The sequence below is a fragment of the Dipodomys spectabilis genome, unplaced genomic scaffold, assembly GCF_019054845.1.
Source record: "Dipodomys spectabilis isolate Male_0828 unplaced genomic scaffold, ASM1905484v1 ptg000188l, whole genome shotgun sequence".
Lineage (NCBI taxonomy): Eukaryota > Metazoa > Chordata > Mammalia > Rodentia > Heteromyidae > Dipodomys > Dipodomys spectabilis.
The window spans coordinates 2,493,400-2,518,678 of NW_024870865.1; the positions used below are offsets into that span (position 1 = coordinate 2,493,400).

The following is a 25,279-nucleotide window of genomic DNA, read 5'->3' on the forward strand; positions in this document are numbered from 1 at the left end:
TGACATAATATCATGACCTTGAAAGCCATCCATTGGTGGTTATAAGTAGGCCATGTGAAAAGTGTGGCCTGGGAAAAGTGGGGGTCAGGGGAGCTGAGGTTTAGCAGTGTTTAAAGGAAAAGGAGAGGAAGGAGAGCACCCCAAGGAAAAGCCAGCCGCTTGCCAAGGGCTGGGAGGGAGGGCGGGACAGAGTCAGGAGCTCGGGAAAGGAAACTAGGAGGGAGAAGTTCCAACAGGGAGTGTCCAGGACTTCCCCCCCCCCACTCCCGCCCCCCAGCCCCACCTTGCCGCCCCACCTCACTTATAGATGAGCGCAGGCACGGGTGTCCACCCGTGTCCCCAGCCATGCCCACCGACCTCAGTGGCACCTGGAACCTGCTCAGCAGCGACAACTTTGAGGGCTACATGCTGGCCCTAGGTAGGACAGGAGGGGTCTGGGCCACCAGAGGGAACTTGGAGAGGGCTCCAGGCCCTGGCTGCAGGTCTTGGGTGCGGAAAGGCAGCCTGGCTTGTTTGTCCCCTGTCCTTCTGTCCAGCCCCCACTTCCCATTCTCATCGGTCAGTCCATAACCCCTCCCTCCTCCCTCCACCTGTCCATTCCTTTGTCCTGCTAGCTGTCTATCCTGCCTTTCCCTGCCCTCTTCAGCCCCCAAGCCCCCCCCACCTCTGTCCCCCTTGTCCATCCCCAGTCTGTCTCTCCCTGCCAAAGCTGGCCCCAGGGCTCACTCTAAGCCAGCAGGGACAGGGTAGGCCACCTGGGGAGGGGGGCACTGGGGGTTGGGGGGTGGTGGAGGACAGAGATCCAGCAGGAAAAACGGAGCCAGGGTCATGGTCGCCCCAAACCGGCTTGTTCTGGGCAGTGACTGTCCCAGAAAGGTCAGGACTCACCGCAGGAGTCCGTGGGGTCAGAAATCTCAAGATACCCCTGGCTTCCCTCGCCCAGGGAGGGGGGGGGGGGCTGGGCCTTTCCCCGCCCCCCTCAGACCGCCCCAAGCCACACCGCCCCCCTCCCCTGCAGGCTGCTGTGATGGGGACCAGGGTCAGGCAGATTAGCTTTGTATGCAGCGTGGGAGTGGGGCTGGGCCGCTGCCTCGGGATGGTGGGGGACCATGGTGGGGGCCGCAGGAGGCCCTGATCAGTGCCTTCATTTCCCAGAGGGCGAGGGAATGTGTTTCCTGCCATCCAGGCAGGCGCTGCCCTTGCCTGTGCTGTGTTGGTTTCCCTTTGAACCTCGTTCTGCTCTGGATTTTAACACCTATTTTGTGGCAAGCACTTTGCCTGGGTAGCACTCACTGTTCCTAGGGGTCTTTGACAAGTGACTGGAGGGGTTGGACCTAGGCTCCTGATCTAGTGATACTGGCCTCAGCTTTCCAACTGGAAATTGAGAGTGAGGGTGTCTGGCATGTTTCTTTAAAAAAAAATAAATAAATAAATAGGGGAGCTGAGAAGGTGGCTCAGTGGTAGAGTGCTTGCCTTGGGTGCATGAGGCCCAGGGTTCGATGCCTCAGCACCACATAAACAGAAAAGGCCAGGAATGGTGCTGTAGCTCAAATGGTAGAGTGAGAGCCTTGCGCTGAAGAGCTGAGGGACAGAGCCCAGGCCCAGAGTTCAGGCCCCACCACGGATTAAAAACAAAAAAAAAAGGTAGGGGAGGAGGCTGACGGGGATCTGTGGTAGAGGTTGGTGAGAACTGGAGGTCAGCCTCAGCACAAGAGAAAAAAAAAAACGCAAAAGAGGATATTTCATGTTTGCTCCTTAATCATTGGAAATGCACAGTTCTGCAGCTGCAGAGTTGTTTCTAAGGACTCTGAGCCTGTGAAGGCTTCTGTCCCCTAATTCTCTCCCTAATTCCCAAGTAGGGAAAATTTCACCTTCTCTAGTTAAGTCAGACCCTTTTGTCCCATCAACAACATGGCCTAGCTTCTCTGTATATTCTGTTGTGACCCCTGTTTGATACTTTCTCTGGCCTCAAAATTCGAATTCCCTTGTCTCATCTCAGCATCTTGCATGAGGAATTATAGGTGTGAGCATTGTGCATGGTGAAGCCATGCAAGATTGAGCCATTGTCTTCTCTCTCACTGCTTGCTCTTACATGTGGTTCTGGTTCCAGAAGATACTAAATCTAAATAACTATTTATTTTATTCTATTTCATATATTCATTAAGGAAAACAAGGCCTATTGTAAAGTAGACTAAAAATAGCTGGGTGAAGCCAGGCACTGGTGGCTCATGACTGTAATCCTAGCTACTCAGGAGGGTGAGATCTAAGGATCACAGTTTGAATTAACTTGGGAAGGAAAGTCCATGAGACTTTTTTGTTGTTGGTGGTGGTTGTGAGGCTTGAACTCTGGGCTTGGGCGCTGTCCGTGCACTCTTCAGCTCAAGGCAAGTGCTCTACTGCTTGAGCCACAGCACCACCTCAGGTTTTCTAGTGGTTTATTGGAGATAAGAGTCTAACAGAACTTCCTGCCCGGGCTGGCTTTGAACCATGATCCTCAGATCTCAGCCTCCTGAGTAGCTAGGATTATAGGCGTGAGCCACCAGCGCTCGGCTCCAGGAGACTTTTATCTTCAATTAACTACCAGAAAACCAGAATTGGAGCTGTAGCTCAAAGTGATAGAGTATTAGCTTTGCGCATAAAAGCTCAGGAACAGTGCCTAAGCCTTAAGTCCAAGCCCCACAACTGACAAAAAAAAAAAAAAAAAATGCTGGGTATTAGTGGTTCACATCTATAATCCTAGCTACTTGGGAAGATAAGATCTGAGGATCCTGGTTTGAAGCCAGCTCAGGCAGAAAACTCCGTAAGTCTGAAAATGCTGGAAGTAGAGGTTTAGCTCAAGAAGTAGAGTCCCAGCCGGGCGCTGGTGGCTCACGCCTGTAATCCTAGCTACTCAGGAGGCTGAGATCTGAGGATCGCGGTTCAAAGCCAGCCCGGGCAGGAGAGACTGTGAGACTCCTATCTCCAATAAACCACCAGAAAACCGGAAGTGGCGCTGTAGCTCAAGTGGTAGAGCACTCGCCTTGAGCTGAAGAGCTGAGGGACAGCGCCCAGGCCCAGAGTTCAAGCCCCACGACCGACAAAAAAAAAAAAAAGAAGTAGAGTGCCAGCCTTGAGTGAAAAAGCACTCAGGCTCTGAGTTCAAACCTCAGTACACACACACACACACACACACACACACACACACACAGAGCTACCAAATAGGTTAGTGTTAGTGGTATAGCTCAGGGTGGACTGGGATTTCAACCTTCTGATGTTCTCAGCATTGCATGGTTTCTATGAATAACTTTAAAAAAGCTTATTAAAGACTTGTAAATATACTGTAGTATATTCATGAATGTAAGATTGAGCCTTCCTTCCTTCCATCCTGCTCTTTCCCTCCTTCCCTCCTTTTTTTTTCTTTCTACCCTTCTTTTCTCTGCTAGGGCTGGAATCCAGGACCCTGCATATGCTAGGTGTTCTGTCACTAGCTACATCCCCAGCCCTCAATGCTTTCTTTTTCTTTTTTTTTTTTTGGGGGGGACTGGTCGTGAGGCCTGAACTCTGGGCCTGGGCACTGTCCCTCAGCTCTTCAGCTCAAGACTAGCACTCTACCACTTGAGCCACAGCACCACTTCTGGCTTTTTTCTTTTTGCTTATGTGGTGCTGAGGAATCGAACCCAGGGCCTCATGTATGCAAGGCAAGCGCTCTACCACTGAGCCACCTTCCCAGCCCCCCTCAATGCTTTCTTAACTCAAAATAGAAATATATGGAGAGAAAAGGGCAACGTTAGGCTTGCGGCTGGTTAGGGAGCTCAGCCCTGTCTCCTTGCCTTCCTTATCTCCTTGTCCGTCTGTGGAGGTTTCCAGAACTGCTTCACCATGGCCAGCTTCAAACCCATTGCCTAAGGCACAGCCAGACCAATGACTGTTATGAAAGCCACCAGACTTTTTCCTCAGTCTCTGGCTGGACATCTGCTGGACATGGTGCCAATGAAGCTGCAAAAGAAACACTAGCGATCACATGTGAAACTCTGAACAGCTCTCGAATTCTCAGCTTTCACATGTCAAGTGATGAGATATTTAACAATTATTCCAGGCATTGACTTTGCTACTCGTAAGATAGCCAAACTGCTGAAGCCACAGAAGGTGATTGAACAAAATGGGGATTCCTTCACCATTCACACATACAGCAGCCTCAGGAACTACCTTGTCCAATTCAAAGTTGGAGAGGAATTTGAGGAAGACAACAAAGGCCTGGACAACAGAAAATGCAAGGTAAGGTAAGCTCATGGCGCCAGAGCACCCTTGACTCACACATGAAATCCTAGCTACTCAGGAGGCTGACATCTGAGGATCTTGGTTCGAAGCCAGACTGGGCAGCAAAGTCCATAAGATTCTTACATACAATTAACCACCAGAAAACTGAATGTGGCTCTGTGGCTCAAAGTGATAGAGCACTATCCTTGAGCATAAAAGCTCAGGGACAGCACCCAGGCACTGAGTTCAAGCCCCATGACAGAAAAAAAAGAACAAAAAGAAAGAAATGAAATGAAATGAAACGAGGCCCTGGGTTCAATCCGAGCACTACATAAAAGCAAAAATAAATATTAAAATAATAACCATAGGCTCCTAATTTTGAGTGGTTAACTTGACATGTATTCTAGTGGGTAATACATTTATTTATTTATTTATTTATTTATTTATTTATTTATTTGCCGGTCATGGGGCTTGAACACAGGGCCTGGGCGCTGTCCCCGAGCTGCTTTTTTTTTGCTCAAAGCTAGTGCTCTTACCACTTGAGCCACAGCGCCACTTCCAGCTTTTTTTTTTTTTTCTGTTTATGTGGTGCTGAGGAATCGAACCCAGGGCCTTATGCATGCAAGGTAAGCACTCTACCACTGAGCTACCTTCCCAGCTCCGGGTAATATTTTTTGTGTATACTGGTTGGTATTGGGACTTGACCTTGGGGCCAGGGAAATATACCTTAGCTTTTTTACCCAAGGCTTGTGCACCAATACCTGATCTACACCTTCACTTTTGGCTTTTTGGTAGTTCATTGGAGGTAAGAGTCTCCCAGACTTTTCTGCCCATGCTAGCTTTGAATCTCGATTCTCAGATCTGAGCCTTCGGAGTAGCTAGGATAACAGACATGAGCTACCAGTGCCTGGCTTCTAGTGGATAATCACTGAGGATCTTGTCAAAGAAAGCCAACCATTTCTTTCCTCTTTAATACAGAGCTTGGTTACCTGGGACAATGAAAAGCTCACCTGCGTGCAGAAGGGGGAGAAGAAGAACCGAGGCTGGCGCCACTGGATTGAAGGGGATAGACTCCACCTGGTACCTGCCACATTATGCTTTTATTTTGGGAGTGACAACATAATATTAAGAAAAAAAAGCTTAGTGCGTGTGGCTCACGCTTGTAATACTAGCTACTCAGGAAGCTGAGATCTGAGGATTGTGGTTCAAAGCTAGCCTGGGCAGAGAAGTCTGTGAGACTCTCCAATTAACCAACAGAAAACCAGAAGTGGTGCTGTGGCTCAAAGTGGTAGAGTGCTAGCCTTTGAGTGAAAAAGCTCAGGGACAGTGCCCAGGCTGAGTTCAGGCCCCGAAACCAAGCAAGAAAGCAAGCAAGAAAGAAAGGAGGGGAAGGGAGGGGAAGGGAGGGGAAGGGAAGGGAAGGGAAGGGGAGAGAAGGGAAGGGAAGGGGTCAGGTGCCGGTGATTCATACCTGTAATCCTAGCTACTCAGGAGGCTAAAATCTGATGACTGAGGTTCAAAGCCAGCCCAAGAAGAAAAATGGGAGACTCTCATCTCCAATTAACCACCAGAAAGCCAGAAGTTGAATGGTGGCTCAAGTGGTAGAGCGCTAGCCTTGAGCTGAAAAGCTGAGGGACAAAGCCCAGGCCCAGAGTTCAGACCCCACGATTGACAAATAAATAAATAAATTTTAAAAAAGAGTCAAAATAGACCATAAACCAACTTATCCTTCTTGCCTTCTTCCTGTCCCAGGAGATGTTTTGTGAAGGCCAAGTATGCAAACAGACGTTCCAGAGAGCCTGAGCGCAGCACATTTGTGGGCACAGCTTAATGTCAAATTATATTGCAAAATATACCTGAGTTTGTCTCGGTTTGGTGACGGGGCTTGCAGTTGGAGAGAGGTTACACAGCTTGAACTAGAAGCCATTTAACATTGGAAGAAAATTTTTCCTTCAATAAACCTATCCAGGTGACTCTGATCTTTTTCTTTCTAAATTTCTCATGGTGCCTTATCTTATTAAGTATTTAGAAACACAAAATATACAGTGAACAAGGTGGGATTTCTACCTGCCAGGCTAGCGAGGAAGGTGGGGAAAGGAGCAATGTAAGCAGTAGTAATGACAGCCAGCTCTGGAAAGGCAGACCGCTTTTGGGGTGAGTATGGTGTCATTGCAGTGTCACAGAGGTCCCTAAGCTAAGACTGAAGCCTGAGTGAAGAGATGCAATCAGAAAATGTCTTGAGGCTAGGGGTGGTGGTATACACCTGTAATCCTAGCTACTTAGGAGGCTGAGATCTGAGGGTCACAGTTCAAAGCCCTTCAGGGCAGGAAAGTCTGAGAGACTCTTATCTCCAATTAATTACCAAAAAAAAGTTGTAAAGAGAGGTGTGTGGCTTAAGTGATAGAGCACTAGCCTTGAGCACAAAGAGGCTTAGATATAGTACCCAGGCCCTGAGTTCAAGCCTCAGGACTGGCAAAAAAGAAAACATCTTGAGCTGGGTGGAGCTGAGTGGAGCTGGGTGGATGCAGTGGCTCATTCCTATCATTTTAGCTACTGAGGAGGCTGAGATTTAAGGATGGAGATTTGAAGCCAGCTGAGGCAGAATAATTCAAGGGACTCTTATCTCTAACCAACAAAAAGCTAGAAGTGGTTCACATGTTAGAATACCAGCCTTGCACATAAAAGCTAAAGGACAGCACTTGAGTTCAAGTCCTACTATCAGTACCTCTCCCCCCCTCCCGCCCCTTTTTTTTTTTTTTGGTCCGGTCATGGGGCAGCCTGAACTCTGGGCCTGGGCGCTGTCCCTCAGCTCTTCAGCTCAAGGCTAGCATTTTACCACTTGAGCTTTTTTCTTTTTTCTTATGTGGTGCTGAGGAATCCAACCCAGGGCCTCATGCATGCAAGGCAAGCACTCTACCACTGAGCCACCTTCCCAGCCCTCCCCCATTTTTTTTTTCCCCCATTTTTTTTAAAGGTTGGTCCCAAGCCTTCATCCTGGGTTTGAAGATGCTTGACATCTTTTTTGTCTCCTATGCTGAGGATCAAACTCACCATTCCACTTACAGTGGAAAGAACAGAGTAAAAGGGCTCAAGTGCCTGAGGCCTATTTATCCCTGCAATAGCAAATACTCTGTGTGTGTGTGTGTGTGTGTGTGTGTGTGTGTGTGTGTGTGTGTGTGTGTGTGTGTGTGTGTGTGTGTGTGTTTACTGGTCTGGGACTTGAATCCAGGGCCTGGGTGCTATCCTTTAGCTTTGCTCAAGCTACAGTTTTACTTCTGGCTTTTTTGGTGATTACTTGGAGATAAGAGTCTCAAGTGTTAGGAAAATGGAGAAGAAAGAACAGGCCAGTTTCGATCTCAACAGGTGGGAACTGGTTATTACAGCAATGAAGGGCAAGCAACCTCCCCACAGGAATGGAGGTTGTGCAAGGAGGCGGGGTTGGAGTTAGACTTTATGGGGTCTGAGCACAGAGATAGAAGTTTTCAGGGCAGGGGGAGGTAACTAACAGGTATGGGCAGAAAACAGAGTACCAATCTATCTTGTGGTTACAATCATTAACATGAGGCATAGTTGGTATACAGAGTGATAATTGACTCCCTTATCATTAGGGAGCAGAGGGGAGTGATTTTTATTTCCAAGGTCTCAAGTTTTTAGTGTCCAAACAGCTTTAACTTACACACACTTAGGATAGTAACTTATTCATCGGTCTTGCCGTGACTGACCTTTTCAGGGACCCTTTCCTAATCTCACAGCTCTGCCTCAGAGTTCCCTACAGGTTAGGCCCACAATGGAATGTGGTTGGATTGGCCTGTCTAGGTCAAGCATGTCTGTCCATTCCTGGGGTTTTGCCTGGTGACTGTATATGCCTGGCATAATAGGTTAGGGGTCAATACTTCATCAAGGACTTTCTGCCTGGGCTGTCTTTGAACCCTGATCTTCCATCTCTGCCTTCTGAGTAGCTAAGATGCTAGGCATGAGCCACCTACGCCTAGCTTAGCCAAATACTTTAAAGCACAGGAGAAGGAACTTTGGAGGTGTCTATGCAACCCTTTTCTTCCCTTCCTCACCTTCCTTTCTCCTTTTTTTCTTTGCTCCAAGGAAAAGGCTGGCTTTCCTGGGTCTCAGTCTCTATAGGAGAATGTGTGTGTGTGTGTGTGTGTGTGTGTATGAGTGAGCGTGTGTGTGTATGTATGTAGAAACCTGTAACTACAGGCAATGGTTTTTGTTTTTGTTTTTGTTTTTTTTTGGTGGTGGTTTCTTTTTTTCTTGAAAAATATCTTTTTTTTTTATTATTTGTTCGGTCATGGGGCTTGAACTCTGGTCCTGGGCACTGTCCCTCAGCTCTTCAGCTCAAGGCTAGAGCTCTATCACTTGAACCACAGTGCCACTTCTGGTTTTCTGAGTGGTTTATTGGAGTCTCAGGGACTTTCCTACCTCGGCTGGCTTTGAACCGCGATCTTCATATCTCAGCCTCCCGAGTAGCTAGGATGACAGGCGAGAGCCACCAGCGCCAGCTATTTTCTGTCTGGTGTAGCTTATTAGACTTGTGATCCTCTCATTCTCAGCCTCTATGTAGTCAGGATTAACAGGGGTGAGTCACCTGCTTCCAAGTCCCTTCTTTTTGTTTCTTTAGTGTACTTGATCTCTCAACTTTTTCAACTTTGAATGGTGATCCTCAGAACTCAGTCTCCTGAGCCAACAATGTCCAGCTTATGGGGTTTTTTGTTTGTTTGTTTTGTCGGTCTTGGAGCCTGAACTCTGGGCCTAGCTCTTCAGCTCAAGGCGAGCACTCTACCACTTGAGCCGCAGCGCCACTTCCAGCTCTTTCTGTTTATGTGGTGTTGAGGAATAGAACCCAGGGCCTCATGCATTCGAGGCAAGCACTCTACCACTGAGCCACCTCCCCAGCCCTACCTTATGTGTTTTTTTTTTTTGTTTTTTGTTTTTGGTCCGGTCGTGGGGCCTGAACTCTGGGCCTGGGCGCTGTCCCTCAGCTCTTCAGCTCAAGGCTAGCGCTCTACCACTTGAGCCACAGCAACACTTCGGCTCTTTTCTTTTTGCTTATGTGGTGCTGAGGAATCGAACCCAGGGCCTCATGCATGCAAGGCAAGCGCTCTACCACTGAGCCACCTTCCCAGCCCCGACCTTATGTGTTTTACATGTATTAATTTACTGGATTTGAGCAGCCTATGAAAGTTACTTCTTTTTTTTCTTTTCTGTCAGTTGTGGGGCTTGAACTCAGGCCTGGGTGCTGTCCCTGAGCTCTTTTGCTCAAGGTATCTCCTGAACTGTGCTGTCTAGGCTGGCTTTGAACTGCAATCCTCCTAGGATTGCAGGCGTGACCCAGCACCCACTGAAACAGCTACTATCTTTATCCCTGTTTTATGTTAGAGTCACAAAGACGTACAGTGAGAAACAGAGAAGCCACATTTTGAGAGGCCCGATTGGAAGTCTTTATTGACAAGCCGGTGACTGCAGGTGGACTCCTGTCTGAAAGACCCACAGCCCCCACAAAGCTTTAAAAGACAAAGCACACATTTGGGGTGGAGATCCAAATCTGACAGAAACAGATCAGGTAGGGAAGTGCTCAGGCCCCAGCAGAACTTTCCACCTAGGGCAGTAGCTCAGGGATTAGCTTAAACTTTCCATATTGGGGTATGTGTGCCTCAAAAACACTTAGGGAGGTAATCATGGACCAGCATTCTCTGTAGCCAAAGCTCTCCTAAGGCTAAACAGCATGATCTCTGTAATTCAATGAATGACCTCTCTCACCTCCAGGCTTTTCTGAGCTGGGTGGAAAGCCCCCTCCACCCAGCAAGGTACCAAGATGGCTGCGAGAACAAGGCGATGTTACTTAGACCCGGTCTCCTTGTTTCAAGATATTAACTTACCTAAGGTCATGGAGTTAGTATAATAAAGGAAACAGAAGTTTTGACCAGGAAATCTGTGCTATACTTTGCTGCATGACATGGTTGATACATTCAATTAAATAATTTTATTGTGATGATTCATGTTGCTCACTCTACATTGCCATGTTCTTCTTATAGATGGCCCTCCCCTTCATTATTTTGACCATTAGAACATCAAGGAAGAAAATGCTCAGTGATGTGTGTACAGCTCAGAGACAGCACTCACTCAGCATTCACTCAGTCCAGGGAGGACTGATCCCCAGCACTGCAAAACAAAAATGAACAAAAAATTAAGAATTGTCAACTGGCAAGGCACCGGTGGCTCCTAGCTACTCAGGAGTCTTGAGATCTAAGGATTGCAGTTCAAAGCCAGCTCAGACAGGAAAGTCCATGAGACTCACCTCCAATTAATCACCAGAATACCAGAAGTAGTGCTGTGGTTCAAAGTGGTAGAGTGCCAGCCTTGAGCAAAAAAAGCTCAGTGGAGGGCTGGGAAGGTGGCTCAGTGGTAGAGTGCTTGCCTTGCATGCATGAGGCCCTAAGTTCGATTCCTCAGCACCACATACAAAAAAAAGCTGGAAGTGGGTGCTATGGCTCAAGTGGTAGAGTGCTAGCCTTGAGCTGAAGAGCTGAGGGACAGCACCCAGGCCCAGAGTTCAAGCTCCTTGACAAGCAAAAAAAGAAAAAAAGAAAAAAAAAATAGCTCAGTGTCAGTGTCCAGGCCTATGAGTGACAAAAAAAAATTGCCAAGTATAACATTACAAGAAACCTTTTATTTTTCTTCAGGATGAGATGTAGACTTACCAGTTTGAGACCTCTTGCTTCGTATTGAGGATGACTGATGTGAGAGTGTAATGTTGGCAGCCCCCAGGCTCCTCCCTTCTCTTCCTTTTTTGTCCCAGCCTTATGATTGAGGTGGGATTGGCCACACAGGGGGCTAGACTGGCTTATTGTAGTATTTCCTACATCCATAACTGATTGGCTTCAGGACAAGTACTATGAGCACCTTTAGCCCAATCAGAGTTCAGGATTTTTTTATTTTTTGGTCGGTCGTGGGGCCTGAACTCTTGGCCTGGGCACTGTCCCTAAGCTCCTCAGCTCAAGGCACTTGAGCCACAGTGCCACTTCTGGTTTTCTGGTGGTTTATTGGAGATAAGAGTCTCATGGACTTTCCTGCATAGGTTGGCTTTGAACTGTGATCCCCATATCTCAGCCTCCTGAGTAGCTAGGCTTACAGGTGTGAGCCACCAGTGCCTAGCAGGATTTTTTGTTTTTTGAAGGGACGGGAGGGCTGGTGTCCAAAAAGCACTCACTACTGCCCAGGACCTCATAAATAAGCATGTGCCCTATCACTGAGCTATACCTCCAGCTACAAGAATGAGAGAGTTTTTTTTTTTTTTTTTTGTCGGTCGTGGGGCCTGAACTCTGGGCCTGGGCGCTGTCCCTCAGCTCTTCAGCTCAAGGCGAGCGCTCTACCACTTGAGCTACAGCGCCACTTCCGGTTTTCTGGTGGTTTATTGGAGATAGGAGTCTCACGGTCTCTCCTGCCCGGGCTGGCTTTGAACCGCGATCCTCAGATCTCAGCCTCCTGAGTAGCTAGGATTACAGGCGTGAGCCACCAGCGCCCGGCTGTGAGAGAGTTTTTACTTGTTGATGTTAGGAAGAAGTTTATTTTCTCTACTATTTCTTCAAATACACTTCTTTAATACCTAAGCCAGTTTGATTTGGGCTCCCTATTATTGCACCATAAATCTAACTTATGGAAATGCTTTCTAATAGTTGTGAAGGTTACCCTTCTTGTCCAAATTGTAGAATAAAAAGATGAAGGTTGGAAATGATAATTTACTTGAAACCTATCTGATTCTAGAACTCATGTTACTGACCATTGTCCCTCTATCCTAGCTATCCATCCTGTCCCAGTGTTATCTCCCAGCATATTGAATAGTGTTGAATATCATCATTAGATACTATTCTGAATTTTCTAGTATTGCTATATATAAAAATGATGGACAATAACAACTGTTGATAAAAATGTGGAGAACTTGGAAGCCACATACATTGCTGGTGGGAATGTAAAACTGAACAGCTGCATGCAACCTAGTAATATCCCTCCTAGCTATATGCCCAAGAGAAATGAAACTATGTCACCACAAAAACTTGTACTGAGAATGTGGCTTAGTGGTAGAGTGCTTGCCTAGCATTCCTGAAGCCCTGGATTTGATTCCTCAGTACCACATAAACAGAAAAAGCCAGTAGTGGTGTTGTGGCTCAAGTGGTAGAGTGCTAGCCTTGAGCAAAAGAAGCTTAGGGATAGTATCCAGACCCTGAGCACAAGCCCCAGGACTCGGGGGACTCGGAGGGGGGGGGGGGGGAGGTGGGAGGGGCAGGAGAAGAAGAAAGAAACAACTTGTACATGGAAGCGTATTGCAACATTATTCAGAAGAGCCAAAAGGTAGGAATGACCCACTCATCTGCCAACTATGAATTGATAAAATATTATATCTATGAGATGGATATTGTTTGGAATTAAAGAAGTGAAATACTAATACAACTGACAATATGAACCTTGAAAACATGCTAAGTGAAAGAAATCTGACACAAGCAGACACATAGTATATGATTTCTCTGATGAGAAATGTCTCAAACTTGCAAACCTAAAAACAGAAGGCAGATTAGTAATGGGAGGTGAAGAGAGATGAAGGTCTGAAGGTTTATGGGTAGGGGGGAGGATTTTTTTGAGGATAATGAAGTTTTGGAATTAGCAATGATGGTTGAAGAATTCTTTGGCTATCTGAAAATCACTATGTGAGGAAAAGCAATCTTCTCTGTCCAACTAAAATATCTACGTCTTGTAATCAATTGTCATTCTGTACTGATATGTCCTGGTACTGATATTGCCTGAAATTATGTTAAGTGGAACTATCGTGTGTGTATGTTGTTTGTAACCAGATAGCCATATCAAGGCTATGATTCATGCTGGGAAGGTGGTTCAGTGGTAGAGTACTTGCCTGGAATGCATGAGGCCCTGGGTTCGCTTCCTCAGCACCACATAAGCAGAAAAAGCCAGAAGTGGCACTGTGGCTCAAGTGGTAGAGTGCTAGCCTTGAGCTGAAGAGCTGAGGGGACAGCACCCAGGCCCAGAGTTCAGGCCCCATGACAGGAAAAAAAAAAAAGGCTATGACTCTACCAATGGAGTTAAATAATAAGCCCCGCCCCTTCACCCATTGAGTAGGAACTTTCCACTGACCTTCCCAACCTCCTTCAACTGGATCTGCCAGCAGCCCTGTTCCCAACCAGCCATGAGAGGAATATGCCCCTTTGCCTCCAAAATGACAGCCTCCTCCCACTAGGGATCTTTCACTAATGGTTAGAGTCCTTTCTAATTTCCTTGTATTTTTAGTGAATATCAATCAATCAATCAATCAATCAAATTGTGAATTTGACATTTTAGCAACAAGAAAGGACTTCACCCTTTGGCTTAGGATAAAAACTAAGCAGACCACCCTGCCCAGTGTGCCTGCCTAGCTCTGGGGAAAGTAATGGCAGTCTACCCATCTATACAGAAGTAAACTGCTTTGACAAAATCTGTTTATTTATTTTCTGACCCCAGAGGGTTGTGTGTTTCCAACAACTGTACACTTGAAACGGAAGACTTGCATGGCATGAGATTTTATGGCAATAATGATGTTTAAAAAGAAATGAAGGTCTTAACATTAATGACATCAGGAGTCCACATTCTGGCTTGCACAGAATTCCTTTCCTGGAAAGCAGATAACATGCAAAGCCAGCAGTGGTGTAATTTTACTCACAAATTCCAAGCATATCTACTAGTCAGGTTCCTATTTTAAGCATGTAGCAAATAAATTTTAACTCCTTTAGTGCTGGAATGAAAATGTTAAGATCATGCTTTGGTTGCTGACTGGTGGCACATGCCTGTAATCTTCTCACCCAGGAGGCTGAGAGGATAGGAAGTGGCAAAACCATTACAGCCTACAACAGTGAGTTCAAGGCCAGCCTGGGCTATAGAGCAAGGCTGTCTCAAAAACAAGATTATGGCTCAGCAAACCATGCCATTCTCTATGGCAGAACCTGTAATTTCATGGTAAAGTTACTTGGCTCAATTTAGCTTTGTGTGTTCTAAAATATTTACATTCACGTCTGTTGAAGGTTGATTTTTTTCAAATGCTGTTCATATTCGGCAGCTATTTGTGTCTCTCGTTCAGTTTTACCTTCAAATTTCATCCATATTCATTTTTTAAAGTCTAAGTAAAACGTATGAAAGTTCCTGTGTTAATTTTCTGACGTGGTCTTTCCTGGGGGCGAGGGGTGCAGAGGATCATAGCAGTTGTGCAGCATAAGAGCAATCAGCAGAGTGCAGAAAAAGCGACACTGCTGTTTTCTGTTGCTTGGTTTCAGCGGCGGGGGGTTTCAGGGCTCCGCGTCATTAGACCGCAGACACCGTCTGGGAACAACGGAGGCGCCGCGGGAATCCAGGGTGCGAGAGCGCGCCCCCTGCAGGCGCATCTTACGGGATGGCGCGATCCTTCCAAGGGCTACCCTACTTGCGCCCAGGGCCCCGCCCACTGCCCTGGCGCGGTTGCCAGGACAACGCCCCGGCAACGCCCCACTCCGCCCCCCGCCCGTGGCGGTCCCTTTCGCCCCACCCCCTCCGCACGACGCTGCTGCGTGGGAGGGGAGGAGCAGGGGGCGGGGAAAAGACGCAGGAAAGAGGAAATCGGCGGCGCGACGCCCGCTGCCTATTGGCTATCGCGTCCCGAAGCCAGGAGCCCCGCCTCCTCCGCGGGGTCACGTGATTCCTTTCAAAGATGGCCGCCCTGTTGTTTTGATGAATAATACTTGGTGGGGCGAGGGGGTAAGAGTAGGGGTGGAGGGGTAGGAGGACTTACGCTTCCAGCGATAGCTTCGCCAGTCCCACCCTCCCCTCCCCCCTCCCCGGCCTCCAACGTGGAGGAGGGGCGTGTCCGGACTGCTTTTAGAGGGGAGGGGCTCCACGGGACCGCGCCGAGCCTCCACGGGAGCGACCGGGAGGTCGTCTTACCTCAGGGCATCCTCTCGGCGGCCGGGCTGTTCCCGCCGGGGGCCGAGGGTTGGAGGGAAGCGGGCTCTGCCTGGACACCCGCCGCTGCCGCGCCTCCGCCAGGGCGACCCAGCACGTTGGGGGCCGGAGACGAGTGAGGGACCGCGCTGCCGGGTCGGGGTAGCCCGGGAAGCGGTGGGCTCTAAGTGGCGGCGCCGTGAGGTAACCCCGTGGCGGCGGCGGCGGCGGCGGCCCGAGGGGGCTGCCCGGGGCCAGAGCAGCCGTAGGAGTCTCTGGGGCGCTTGGAGCGACAGAAGCAAAGGCAATCCAGTGCCTCGTGTTCTTCTTCTTTTTTTTTAACCTCTGACTATGCAATTCTGAAACCTCCCCCATACGGGGGACCAGACAGCTTGATAGACAGACACCTTCCACTCTCCTTGCTCCCGCCCTGGTCTCGAGAACCGAAGGATCTCTCTCCCCAACGCCTTTCACCATTAAGAGGAAAGCGATGGAGGAGCTCAGCGCTGACGAGGTGAGCCGGGGGAGGGACACCTTGAGGGGGTTAGTTGACAACTCTTTGGCGCTTTAACCGGGGAAGGTATTGCACCAGTGGTGCTGGGCTTTGGGTTTGAAGAAGGAATGGAGGTGACATTTTCTCCCCCCCCCCAAGAATAAAATGACTCCCGCAGAGGGTCTCTGGTTATATTCTCTTTTATTCCCTTGCCTTCTCTCTGCATTCCGAACTCCACTTGGTTGTCGAGCGTTCTTAGGGTCTGAGGTGTTCTTTCTTAAGGGATTCAAGTCATAGAGATTGGATTTAGATTATAGATTAAGAGTGCGTATCTGTGTGTCTGTCTGTGTGTGTGTCTGTCTGTCTTTGGGAATTTGGAGATTTGGGGAAGAATCAGAATGTTTGAAACCCCAAATATGTAGGGCCATTTCATTGTGTAAGTTAATTAAACAACATACCTTTGTCTTTGGGAGGTGGCTTTACAGACATATTCTTCGATATTTGACAAAGTGTTGTCTTTTCTCAGTAGTTTAGAGGATTCCAGGGAAATGGTAGTGATTTTAAGAGACAATGACATCTGGTATTCCTTTCTTTCTTTATGCCTTTTCCTATTTTTCCCTCCTTTTGAAAAACTTACCTTTTTTTTTTTTTGCTGTAGCAGAGATTGAACAGGGAGCAAATGGAAGAAAATAACTTTATAAACTCTCTTGTTTTCATTTTTGAAAGGAGCCATGCAAATCTTGAGGTTGTAAGAATTTTTATTTATTTTTAATAAGATTGTCCTAAAAGCAGTGGCAAGTAGAGTACAAGGAATTTCCTGTGATTCTACTGACTTTTCCCTGCCTTCTTACAAACTGGGAGACTCTTGCTAGCTGGCCCCATTCACCCTACCTCCTCATTTTTTCCTTTGGTTGGTTTAAACTTCCTCTGCAGCATTATGAAAGTACTCATCCATCAGGTTGTGTTGTACTGTAAGACTACCAGTGCTCTATTTTTCGCTAGAGTCTTGTGTGCTTACTCAGTCACTAAAATTCTCCAGGGATTGGGCATGCAAGTGGTGGGTAAAGGGTCAGGAGAGAAAGCTAACATAATTTTGTCGATTGTGGTACTTGGTTTCTGGAAAGTCAGGATTGCTCATTTTATTTTACTGACTTGATTCTCTTCAAATATGTAATCTTAAATTAGGAAAATACTGAATAGTTTCTTTCAGGAGATATTAAGAGATTTCCTAGGAGCACTTTGTTTTATGTAGTTTTTAAAAGCACTCCCCTCATCTCTTTTATTTCATTCGAAATTAAAAGGCAGAGTCTGTTTTTCCGTTGTCCTTTACTCCCAGAAATTACTTTTTTCTTGATTTTTAAATCGTCTGGTTCTTACTTAACCAAGTTTTCACCAAGAAATTGTTTTCAGACCAATAATATATACAGACTGAGATACTGTATAATCTGAAACATGTCCATCCAGTCTTTCAGGACGGTACTACTTTGTTGTGTGACCTTACATGGCACATATAACCTTTGTGGAAGAAATAAAGGAACTTTTCCCCCTATTAGCAGAGTACTAAAAATGAATGTGAGAAATTAAATTCACTAATGTAAGTATAAAGTCATTTTTAACAAATTGGTTGGTCTGAGTACAAAAGGACAGTACAATGACTGGTCATTTTCTTCTAATTAGACTCTAGAACAAATTGTGTTTTTTGAAAAAAAAAATCTTGTTTGTGTGTGTGTGTGTGTGTGTGAGTGTGTGTGTGTGTGTGTGTGTGTGCGCGTGCTTTTGCACGTGTGAGTTTTATTTAAGTCCCATTTCTTTAACTCAGGGTTTAGCTTCCAAAGCTTTTGTCTTTGTGTTATTACTCTGTTGATGAAAATTTGTGTCATAGATGTGGTAGGTGATAATGATTTGGTTTAAAAAAATACATTTCTTTTGTGAAAGTTCAAGCAAACATTTCAGGATTAAAACAGGGATGACACTGATCTCACTCTTAAGTTGGGAAATGAGGTAAGAAAGACAGTTTCTTTTTTTTGGGTCCGGTCGTGGGGCCTGAACTCTGGGCCTGGGCGCAGTCCCTCAGCTCTTCAGCTCAAGGCTAGCGCTCTACCACTTGAGCCATAGCACCACTTCCAGCTTTTTTTGTTTATGTGGTGCTGAGGAATCGAACCCAGGGCCTCAGGCATGCAAGGCAAGCGCTCTACCACTGAGCCACCATCCCAGCCGGACAGTTTCATATTTTAACAAAATGAAAATATTTGCAAATACAGCCTATGAAAAATAAAGACTGGTCTAACCAGACTAGTTGCTTTAGAAGATTTTACATGTAGGCATTTTTTGATAGCTGTCATACAGCATCTTGAATTTTTTTACTTTATTCTCTTGTGCTTTGAAATAGAATTTTTGACCCTCATTGCCATTTGTTATTTATGTAGTATGTTACTGTAAGTTCTTTGTTCCATCCAGAAGATCTGTGACTAAGTTCAGGCTCTTTAGGAACCTACATTCCAGGGCATCATCATTTACATTATCTTCATTCTGTAGCTTACTCACATGTTGTTGTTATCTATCAAGATGATGCTCTAACTAGGGCAAGCATTTTAAACTGTTTTCCAACAGTGGTGGTGAGATTGTGTTGAAATATTTTTCTCTCTTTTTTTTTTTTCTCTTCTTTTAAATCTTTATGACCTACTTCTTCTGCAGGATGACTGGCTAGGATTCAGGGTGTGGTCAAGGTTTTAGAAGAATGTACAGTATTCCTTCCCAAATGCAGAATATGTGACCTTGAATTTTTTTCTTTCCTGTTTTTCTTTCTTTTTTCTTGCTGATTAGCCCAGGCTGCCTTCAAACATGACATACTCCCCCCATCCCAAGTCTATAGATTTAGAGTGTTTTGTAAGTGGAAAACTATTGACCTTTATAGCCTTAGGAACCTTTATTTTGCCAGGCACCTGTACAGCCTATCTCATTTAGTAGGACAGTGCAGTCAAGCAAGTCTATATCGCTTATTTTACAGGTAAGAAACTGAGATTTAGATTAAGTGGTGACCTGATTTAAAAGTGACAGGGTTAGAATTCAGACCAAGGGCTCTTGATTGTAGGTCCCTTTTCACAATTTAACAACTGCTGTAAATTTATCATAGGTCTATATAAGTATCCATGGTGGTACATGACCGTCATGGTACTTGGGAGGCAGAGATGGGAGGATTCTGAGAGCTCAAGGTAAAGTTAGACAGATCCTGAGGTCTAGAAACAAAATGCAAAGCTAAAGGGCTGGGGGGTGGGGCACATACATCTCTTTGGAGAAGTCTGAACAAGCATGATCCACTCTGCTTGATATGCGTAGTTTTCTCCTAAAGTGATGTTTTGTTTTGTTTTATTTTTTTGTCAGTCCTCTGGTGGCTGGGCCTGGGCACTGTCCCTTAGCTCTTCAGCTCAAGGCTAGTGCTCTACCACTTAGAACCAGTGTCACTTTTAATTTTGTGAGTGGTTTATTGGAGATAAGAGTCTCTCAGGGCTGGGAAGGTGGCTCAGTGGCTCAGTGGTAGAGCGCTTGCCTTGCATGCCTGAAGCCCTGGGTTCAATTCCTCAGCACCACATAAGCAAAAAGAAAAAAGCTGGAAGTGCTGGAAGTGGTGCTGTGGCTCAAGTGGTAGAGTGCTAGCCTTGAGCTGAAGAGCTGAGGGACAGCACCCAGGCCCAGAGTTCAGGCCCCACGACCAGACCCCCCCCCCCCAAAAAAAAAAAAAAAAAAGAGTCTCACAGACTTTCCCGGCCCAGACTGGCTTTGAACCTCGGTCCTCAGATCTCAGCCCCCTGAGTAGCTAGGATTACAGGCGTGAGCCACCATGCCTGGCCCCAAAGTGATGTTTTAAGCTAAAGCATTCATGATGTGCTCACCTCTTGTTGGAAATGACTCTCTGTGTCTGCCTGTTTGTCTGTCTTTCTGTCTTTCTCTCACACAAATGCACTACTGGCCTCAAATAGCTCACTCCATAGCATTTCAGGAAATTATAATTTAATTGGGGTTTAATGTAATTTTAGATAGTAATCTAAAGTGACAATTTGTGCCAAGTGCTGTTGTGAAGGTATGCACAGGACACGAAGAATAAGGTGCCCCTGCTGGGGCAGTGACTTAGTGAAGGCTGGAGGAAAAGTAATCTGTGATGGTGTCTCAGGAACAGCACCAGTGGTAGGGTAGGAGCTTGGGAGTTTTGCCTGCAAGAATGGAGGCACCAGATCTTGAGGGCTGTTAGAAAGCTTAGGAGTTTGAACTTTCTTTGTATGTCTGGAAGAAGCCTCTCTAAGATAGGAATGGCTTAGGAAGATGACTAGAAGGATGTAGACAGTGGATTACAGGAAGGTGGCTGTGGACTGGAAGACCCATTGGCAGTCTGTGACTAAGCAGGAGGTAGCCAGTGGAGTCCCACCAACTGTGGCCATGACTGTGGGAATGGAAGTAAGAGACAGACACAAGATTATTGAGGACTCCAAATAATTCTGTTCTCTGATGATCTGATGTGAAAGAGAAAAGGTGACTTCTCAGTTTCTAGCTTGGAACAAGGATGGATTGAAATTGATTCAAAATTCTAGACATTGGGCAGGTGTTTTGCTCTGGATCATTGAAAAAATGAACCAGCCTGAAGAACCCTATTCTGGCCTTTTTTTGGGGGGGAGGAGGGTGTGGGGCTTAAACTCTGGACCTGGGCTCTGTCATTGAGCTCTTCAGCTCAAGGCTAGCACTCTACTACATGAACCACAGCTCCACTTCTGGTTTTGTGAGTGGTTTAATGGAGATAAGAGTCTCACAGACTTTCCTGCCTGGGCTGGCTTCGAACTGTGATCCTCATATTTCAGCCTCCTGAGTAGCTAGGATTACAGGCGTGAGCCACCTGAGCTGGGCTCTATTCTGGCCTTTCTGTTCTGCCATCTTCATCTCTTTAACCTTTTCTGTCCTTGTGATAGGCTTAGGCCTTTCCCTAGCATAGTAGATACTCCCTACTCCCCACTTGACAATTGGAAATAATCTTGCTCAAGCCTGGAAGAGTGTGAGTGTAGTATCCCAGGTCCCCTTTTCACTTCTTTCATTCATTTTATTTTATTTATTATTTTTATTTGGGTCTGGTCGTGGGGCCTGAACTCTGGGCCTGGGCACTGTCCCTCAGCTCTTCAGCTCAAGGCTAGCGCTCTACTACTTGAGCCACAGTGCCACTTCTGGCTTTTTTCTTTTTGCTTATGTGGTGCTGAGGCATCGAACCCAGGGCCTCATGCATGCAAGGCAAGCGCTCTACCACTGAGCCACCTTTCCAGTCCTCTTTCATTCGTTTTAGAGAAAAGACAGAACCATTATCTTGATATTAGCAGAAACCCTACTGAATTTGTAGAACATGCTAAGCACTTAGTTAAGCACTTGTTTAGCAAGGCTGGTATTACCATCTTCATTTTACAGGTAAGAAACTTGAGGCTAATAAAATTAATTTACTGAAAGACCTACAAGGGAGTGATGGAACCATAGATTCTAATCTGGAGTCTGGCTCCAGAGTTCTTCATCAGTTTACTAAAAGGCCTCCAGAACTTGCCTCCTTGAGCAAGAGCAATGGAAAGAGGCAGCACAGCGGACTTTTATTCTTAGTTGTTATGACTGAGAGTAGAGCACATCAAATAGTTCTGAGCTGTGTGGGAGGAAGGCAGGAAGGCCCCAGCTCCTGCAGAGCACATAGCATGCATATCTAGAGGGGATGTCCGCCTGCGGGCACCATGTTTACAGTTTACTTGCATGGCCACTTGAGCCCGCCTGTGTTGAGCTTTGCTGCAGTGCTAGAGGTGGATCAATGAAGGTGCTTATCAGATATCTTTTGGTGATAAGTAGGCAAAGCTACTGGGTTTGTAGTTTGTGTAGTATTAGGAAGTGGCAGGGTTTTTTGTTTTTTTGAAGTTTGAGATACGGTCATGCTATGATATCCACACTGATCTTGAACCCCTGAGCTCAAATTGATCATCCCATCTGAGCCTCCTAAGTAGCTGGGACTACAGGTGTGTACCGTTTGTCTGCTTAACCACTGCTCTGCTTAAGAGGTGTGTTTTGAAAAGATTTTAAGGGATATTATTGATTTGTCTAGGGTATGAATGTTTCCTCATTCTGGGAAAAACTAGTATGGCAGATCTTCAAGTAGATGCATTCTTGACTCATTCAGGGAGAATTAGGAGGCCAGGGCATGCTTGGGATACTGTGTAGACCTGAAATTAAACATTCTTCCAGCAAAAAGCTACTGGGTTTTCTTGTTTCAGTTCCTGCCTTCTCTTCCCATTTAATACCTTTGAATGAGATGCTTTATTTATTTTTATTGTAGACCATAGCTGGTTGTAATTATTGTTGACTAGTTTGGGTTGTGACACAGTTGTCACTTCCTGCTTATGTTTTAACCTGGTTATACTTGTTTACCTTATTGCTTCTTTGTTGAGTGCTATAATAGGGTTTCAGTTTAGTTGCCATTTTAAGTGTCTTCAGAAAAATTACTCTTTGATTCAGCAACGAAAGCAGCTATTTTTTTTTTTTATGCAGAGAAAGAGAGCAATGGCAGTGGGTGTCAATTTGATATTAGCAAAGAAAATGTTTGTTGTTGGGAACATGACCACAATTCTATGTTTTACTGCAAGGCAGTAATAACCAAGTACATTAGAGTTTTGGAAAGGCAGAAATCCACAGCTGAATGAAGCTGTGTCACCCCACCATGAGGATTGCCTTTCACATCAAGCAGTGTCAGGAAAGTCTGAATATTGGAGTCCCTCAGCTCTTCAGCTCAAGGCAAGCACTCTACCACTTGAGCCACAGTGCCACTTCCAGTTTTCTTAGTGGTTAATTAGAGGTAAGAGTCTCACAGACTTTCCTGCCCGAGCTGGCTTTGAACCGTGGATCCTCAGATCTCAGCCTCCTGAGTAGCTAGGATTACAGGTGTGAGCCACCGGTGCCCTGTACAGAACAACATTTTAAAACAAGGAAAGCCTGGTGTTACATATTGTTACTCTGTCCCTGTCTATTGTTAAGGCATTTTTGTTGTAGTTAATGGGCAGTATATATTTTCTAAAATAACAGTGCAACTTACAACCTGTGCCATTATATTTTATGCAATACAATGTGTGCCCAGCATTGTTCCAAGACTACAGGGGTATACCAACAAACAAAATAGACAAATCTCTGCCCTCATGAGGTTTATTTATGTTCTAAAAGAACTATTCTGACTGCTGTGAAGAGATTAAGTGGGAAAGAAGGAATACGAAAGGTTAGGAGACCATTGCAGGAGTCCCATTGAGAGATGATGTGGGGCCACTAGCCAGAGACAGAAGGAAAGAAGGATACTTGATGCTCAGATATTTTGTGAGGAGAACCAGTAAGATTAGGTGATGGGTTGGATGGTGGAGTGTGAGAGTGGAGTTGACAATGGCCAGGTGAATCAAGCTATTGTTGAGTTGTTAAAACACAGACATGTGGAGGCTGGGAAGGTGGCTCAGTGGTAGAGCGCTTGCCTTGCATGCTCGAGGCCCTGGGTTCGATTCCTCAGCACCACATAAGCAAAAAGAAAAAGGCCGGAAGTGGCACTGTGGCTCAAGTGGTAGAGTACTAGCCTTGAGCTGAAGAGCTGAGGGATAGTGCCCAGGCCCAGAGTTCAGGCCCCACGACCGGACCCAAAAAACAAAACAAAACACAGACATGTGAAATAGTTGCTTAAGCCAAATGATGTTTATTTCTCTCTAAATAGAAGTCTGAGGCTAGTATGGCAGCTCGGTACTCATTAGAGGCCCAGCTACTATCTGTCTTGTACCAGTTTCCCTAACACATAGCTTCTATCTGTTGGTCCATGTGTGTCTGCATATAGCCAGAGAAGAGAAGAGGGTGGAGAAGGGGTATGTGTGTCATGCTCGTATTTCATGGCCTAGGCTGGAAGTTATACAGATACATATCTCTCATTGGCCAAACCTAAGTCATCTAGCCAAAGCTACTTATTGGGAAGGCTAAGAAATGAAAGATTTTCATACTGAGTAGCCATTTGTTCACTTGAAAGTTGTCTTATTGGAAAAGTGGGACAGTATATCTTTCTAAGCCCTCCTTCTCAGCCCTGAAACTGGCCCCTGAGGGAGACAGCCCCACTTCAGCTGGGAGAACAAAATGTGGGGATACACAGTCCAAGAACCTTTAGATTAAACACAGCTCCCTAATACGGTGTAGTGGGCTAGGATAGGACAGTACAGACTCCCATTTGGAAGAAGGAGAATGGGGAATGCATGCTCTCCCTGCTCTGTGGCTATTGTCAGCTCCTGCCTAGATGAGTTTGGAGACTTCTTGCTCACCAGTGGTATGGCTTCCTCACTTAGCCCAGCTAGCAGCCTTAGTTCTGGTCTCTTGGAAGCATCCACATGTCCCAGGCCCTCTACCCTCTGATGAGTGCCTCTGTCTCTCTTTTCTTCTGGGCAGTGAGAAGCAGGCTGGTACTAGAGAATGTCCCCTTCCTGAGCTTGAGCAGTTCTTCTAGCTTGCTTCCTGCTGGTTGCTGAAGGAGTTGGCTTTTTCACCTCTGCTTAGCCCCTAATTACCAGACTGAGTAAACTTAAACTGCAGACAGACCATGGACATTCCTCAGACAGATCTATATTTCTCTTTTATCTCTGCCTGCATATTTGCAAGCTGTAGCTTGAACTGGCCACATGCTTGTGGGACTTTTTCCTTAACGTGACACGAAGCAGCTGCACAGCGGCTCAAGCCTGTAGCCCTAGCTACTTGGGAGGCAGAGATGGGGGATAGCAGTTCCAGGACAGCCTAAGCAAAAGAATTTTGACAGACTCCATTTCAACTAATGACTGGGCCTGGTAGTATGTGCATATCATCCCGGATAGGAATACAAGCCAGGTGGCCTAAGCATAAAATGAGACTCTGTGCCAAAAAAGAGCCAGCAGAGTAGCAGTGGCTCTGGGGTAGAACAGTTTAGCAAGTATAAGACCCTATGTTCAAACTCCAGGAACTTAAAAAAAAAAAATGCATGGCCGGGCGCTGGTGGCTCACGCCTGTAATCCTAGCTACTCAAGAGGCTGAGATCTGAGGATCATGGTTCAAAGCCAGCCTGGGCAGGAGAGACCGTGAGACTCCTATCTCCAATAAACCACCAGAAAACCAGAAGTGGCGCTGTAGCTCAAGTGGTAGAGCGCTCACCTTGAGCTGAAGAGCTGAGGGACAGCACCCAGGCCCAGAGTTCAAGCCCCATGACCGACAAAACAAACAAACAAACAAAAAAAACATGAAGCCAGTAAACATTCTGAATTATTTAACCACTTAACCACTTTTCCTGGATTTACTGGCCATGATTGGCACGCAGATTGCATTTCAAGATGTCTCAGGTTAATTAGGGTTATCAGCCATCTTGCAGAATGTGTGGCCAGGCTAATCCAGCCCACATAACATATTTATATTCTGTTCTAAGGTTGATGACTTCTAGGTCTTCCATATAGTATGTATTACTTAGGATGTTAATCTTACTCTTGCTCCTATGGAGAGATCCAAAATAATAATGTCTTAAACAAGATAGAAGCATCGGCAGGCAGTTGA

General features: G+C 46.1%; 2 protein-coding genes across 3 annotated transcripts in view; both read left to right on the top strand.

Moving 5' to 3' along the window:
* The first annotated feature begins 319 nt into the window (after positions 1 to 319).
* Rbp7 (retinol binding protein 7) lies at positions 320 to 6,211 on the top strand. The gene is made up of 4 exons (XM_042695745.1): positions 320 to 418; positions 4,076 to 4,254; positions 5,215 to 5,316; positions 5,989 to 6,211. Exons 1-4 carry the CDS (start codon positions 346 to 348, stop codon positions 6,037 to 6,039), a joined length of 405 nt encoding a protein of 134 aa, XP_042551679.1. The 5' UTR covers positions 320 to 345; the 3' UTR covers positions 6,040 to 6,211.
* Positions 6,212 to 15,119: 8,908 nt separating this feature from the next.
* Ube4b (ubiquitination factor E4B) overlaps positions 15,120 to 25,279 on the top strand; it is a 118,732-nt gene continuing 108,572 nt past the window's right edge. The window contains exon 1 of one of the 2 annotated variants that reach the window (XM_042695638.1): positions 15,120 to 15,715. In XM_042695638.1, coding sequence (XP_042551572.1) covers positions 15,692 to 15,715 — 24 coding nt within the window. In that variant the 5' untranslated portion in view covers positions 15,120 to 15,691. The remainder of the gene's footprint in view (positions 15,716 to 25,279) is intronic. The other variant, XM_042695639.1, reaches the window with a different exon arrangement.

Excerpts from the sequence above, each read along its gene's own strand:
- Rbp7 (XM_042695745.1), top strand. The coding sequence starts at position 346 with ATGCCCACCGACCTCAGTGGCACCTGGAACCTGCTCAGCAGCGACAAC. Across the intron at positions 419-4,075 it reads GGGCTACATGCTGGCCCTAG|GCATTGACTTTGCTACTCGT; the intron begins GTAGGACAGGAG and ends CAATTATTCCAG. Across the intron at positions 4,255-5,214 it reads TGGACAACAGAAAATGCAAG|AGCTTGGTTACCTGGGACAA; the intron begins GTAAGGTAAGCT and ends TCTTTAATACAG.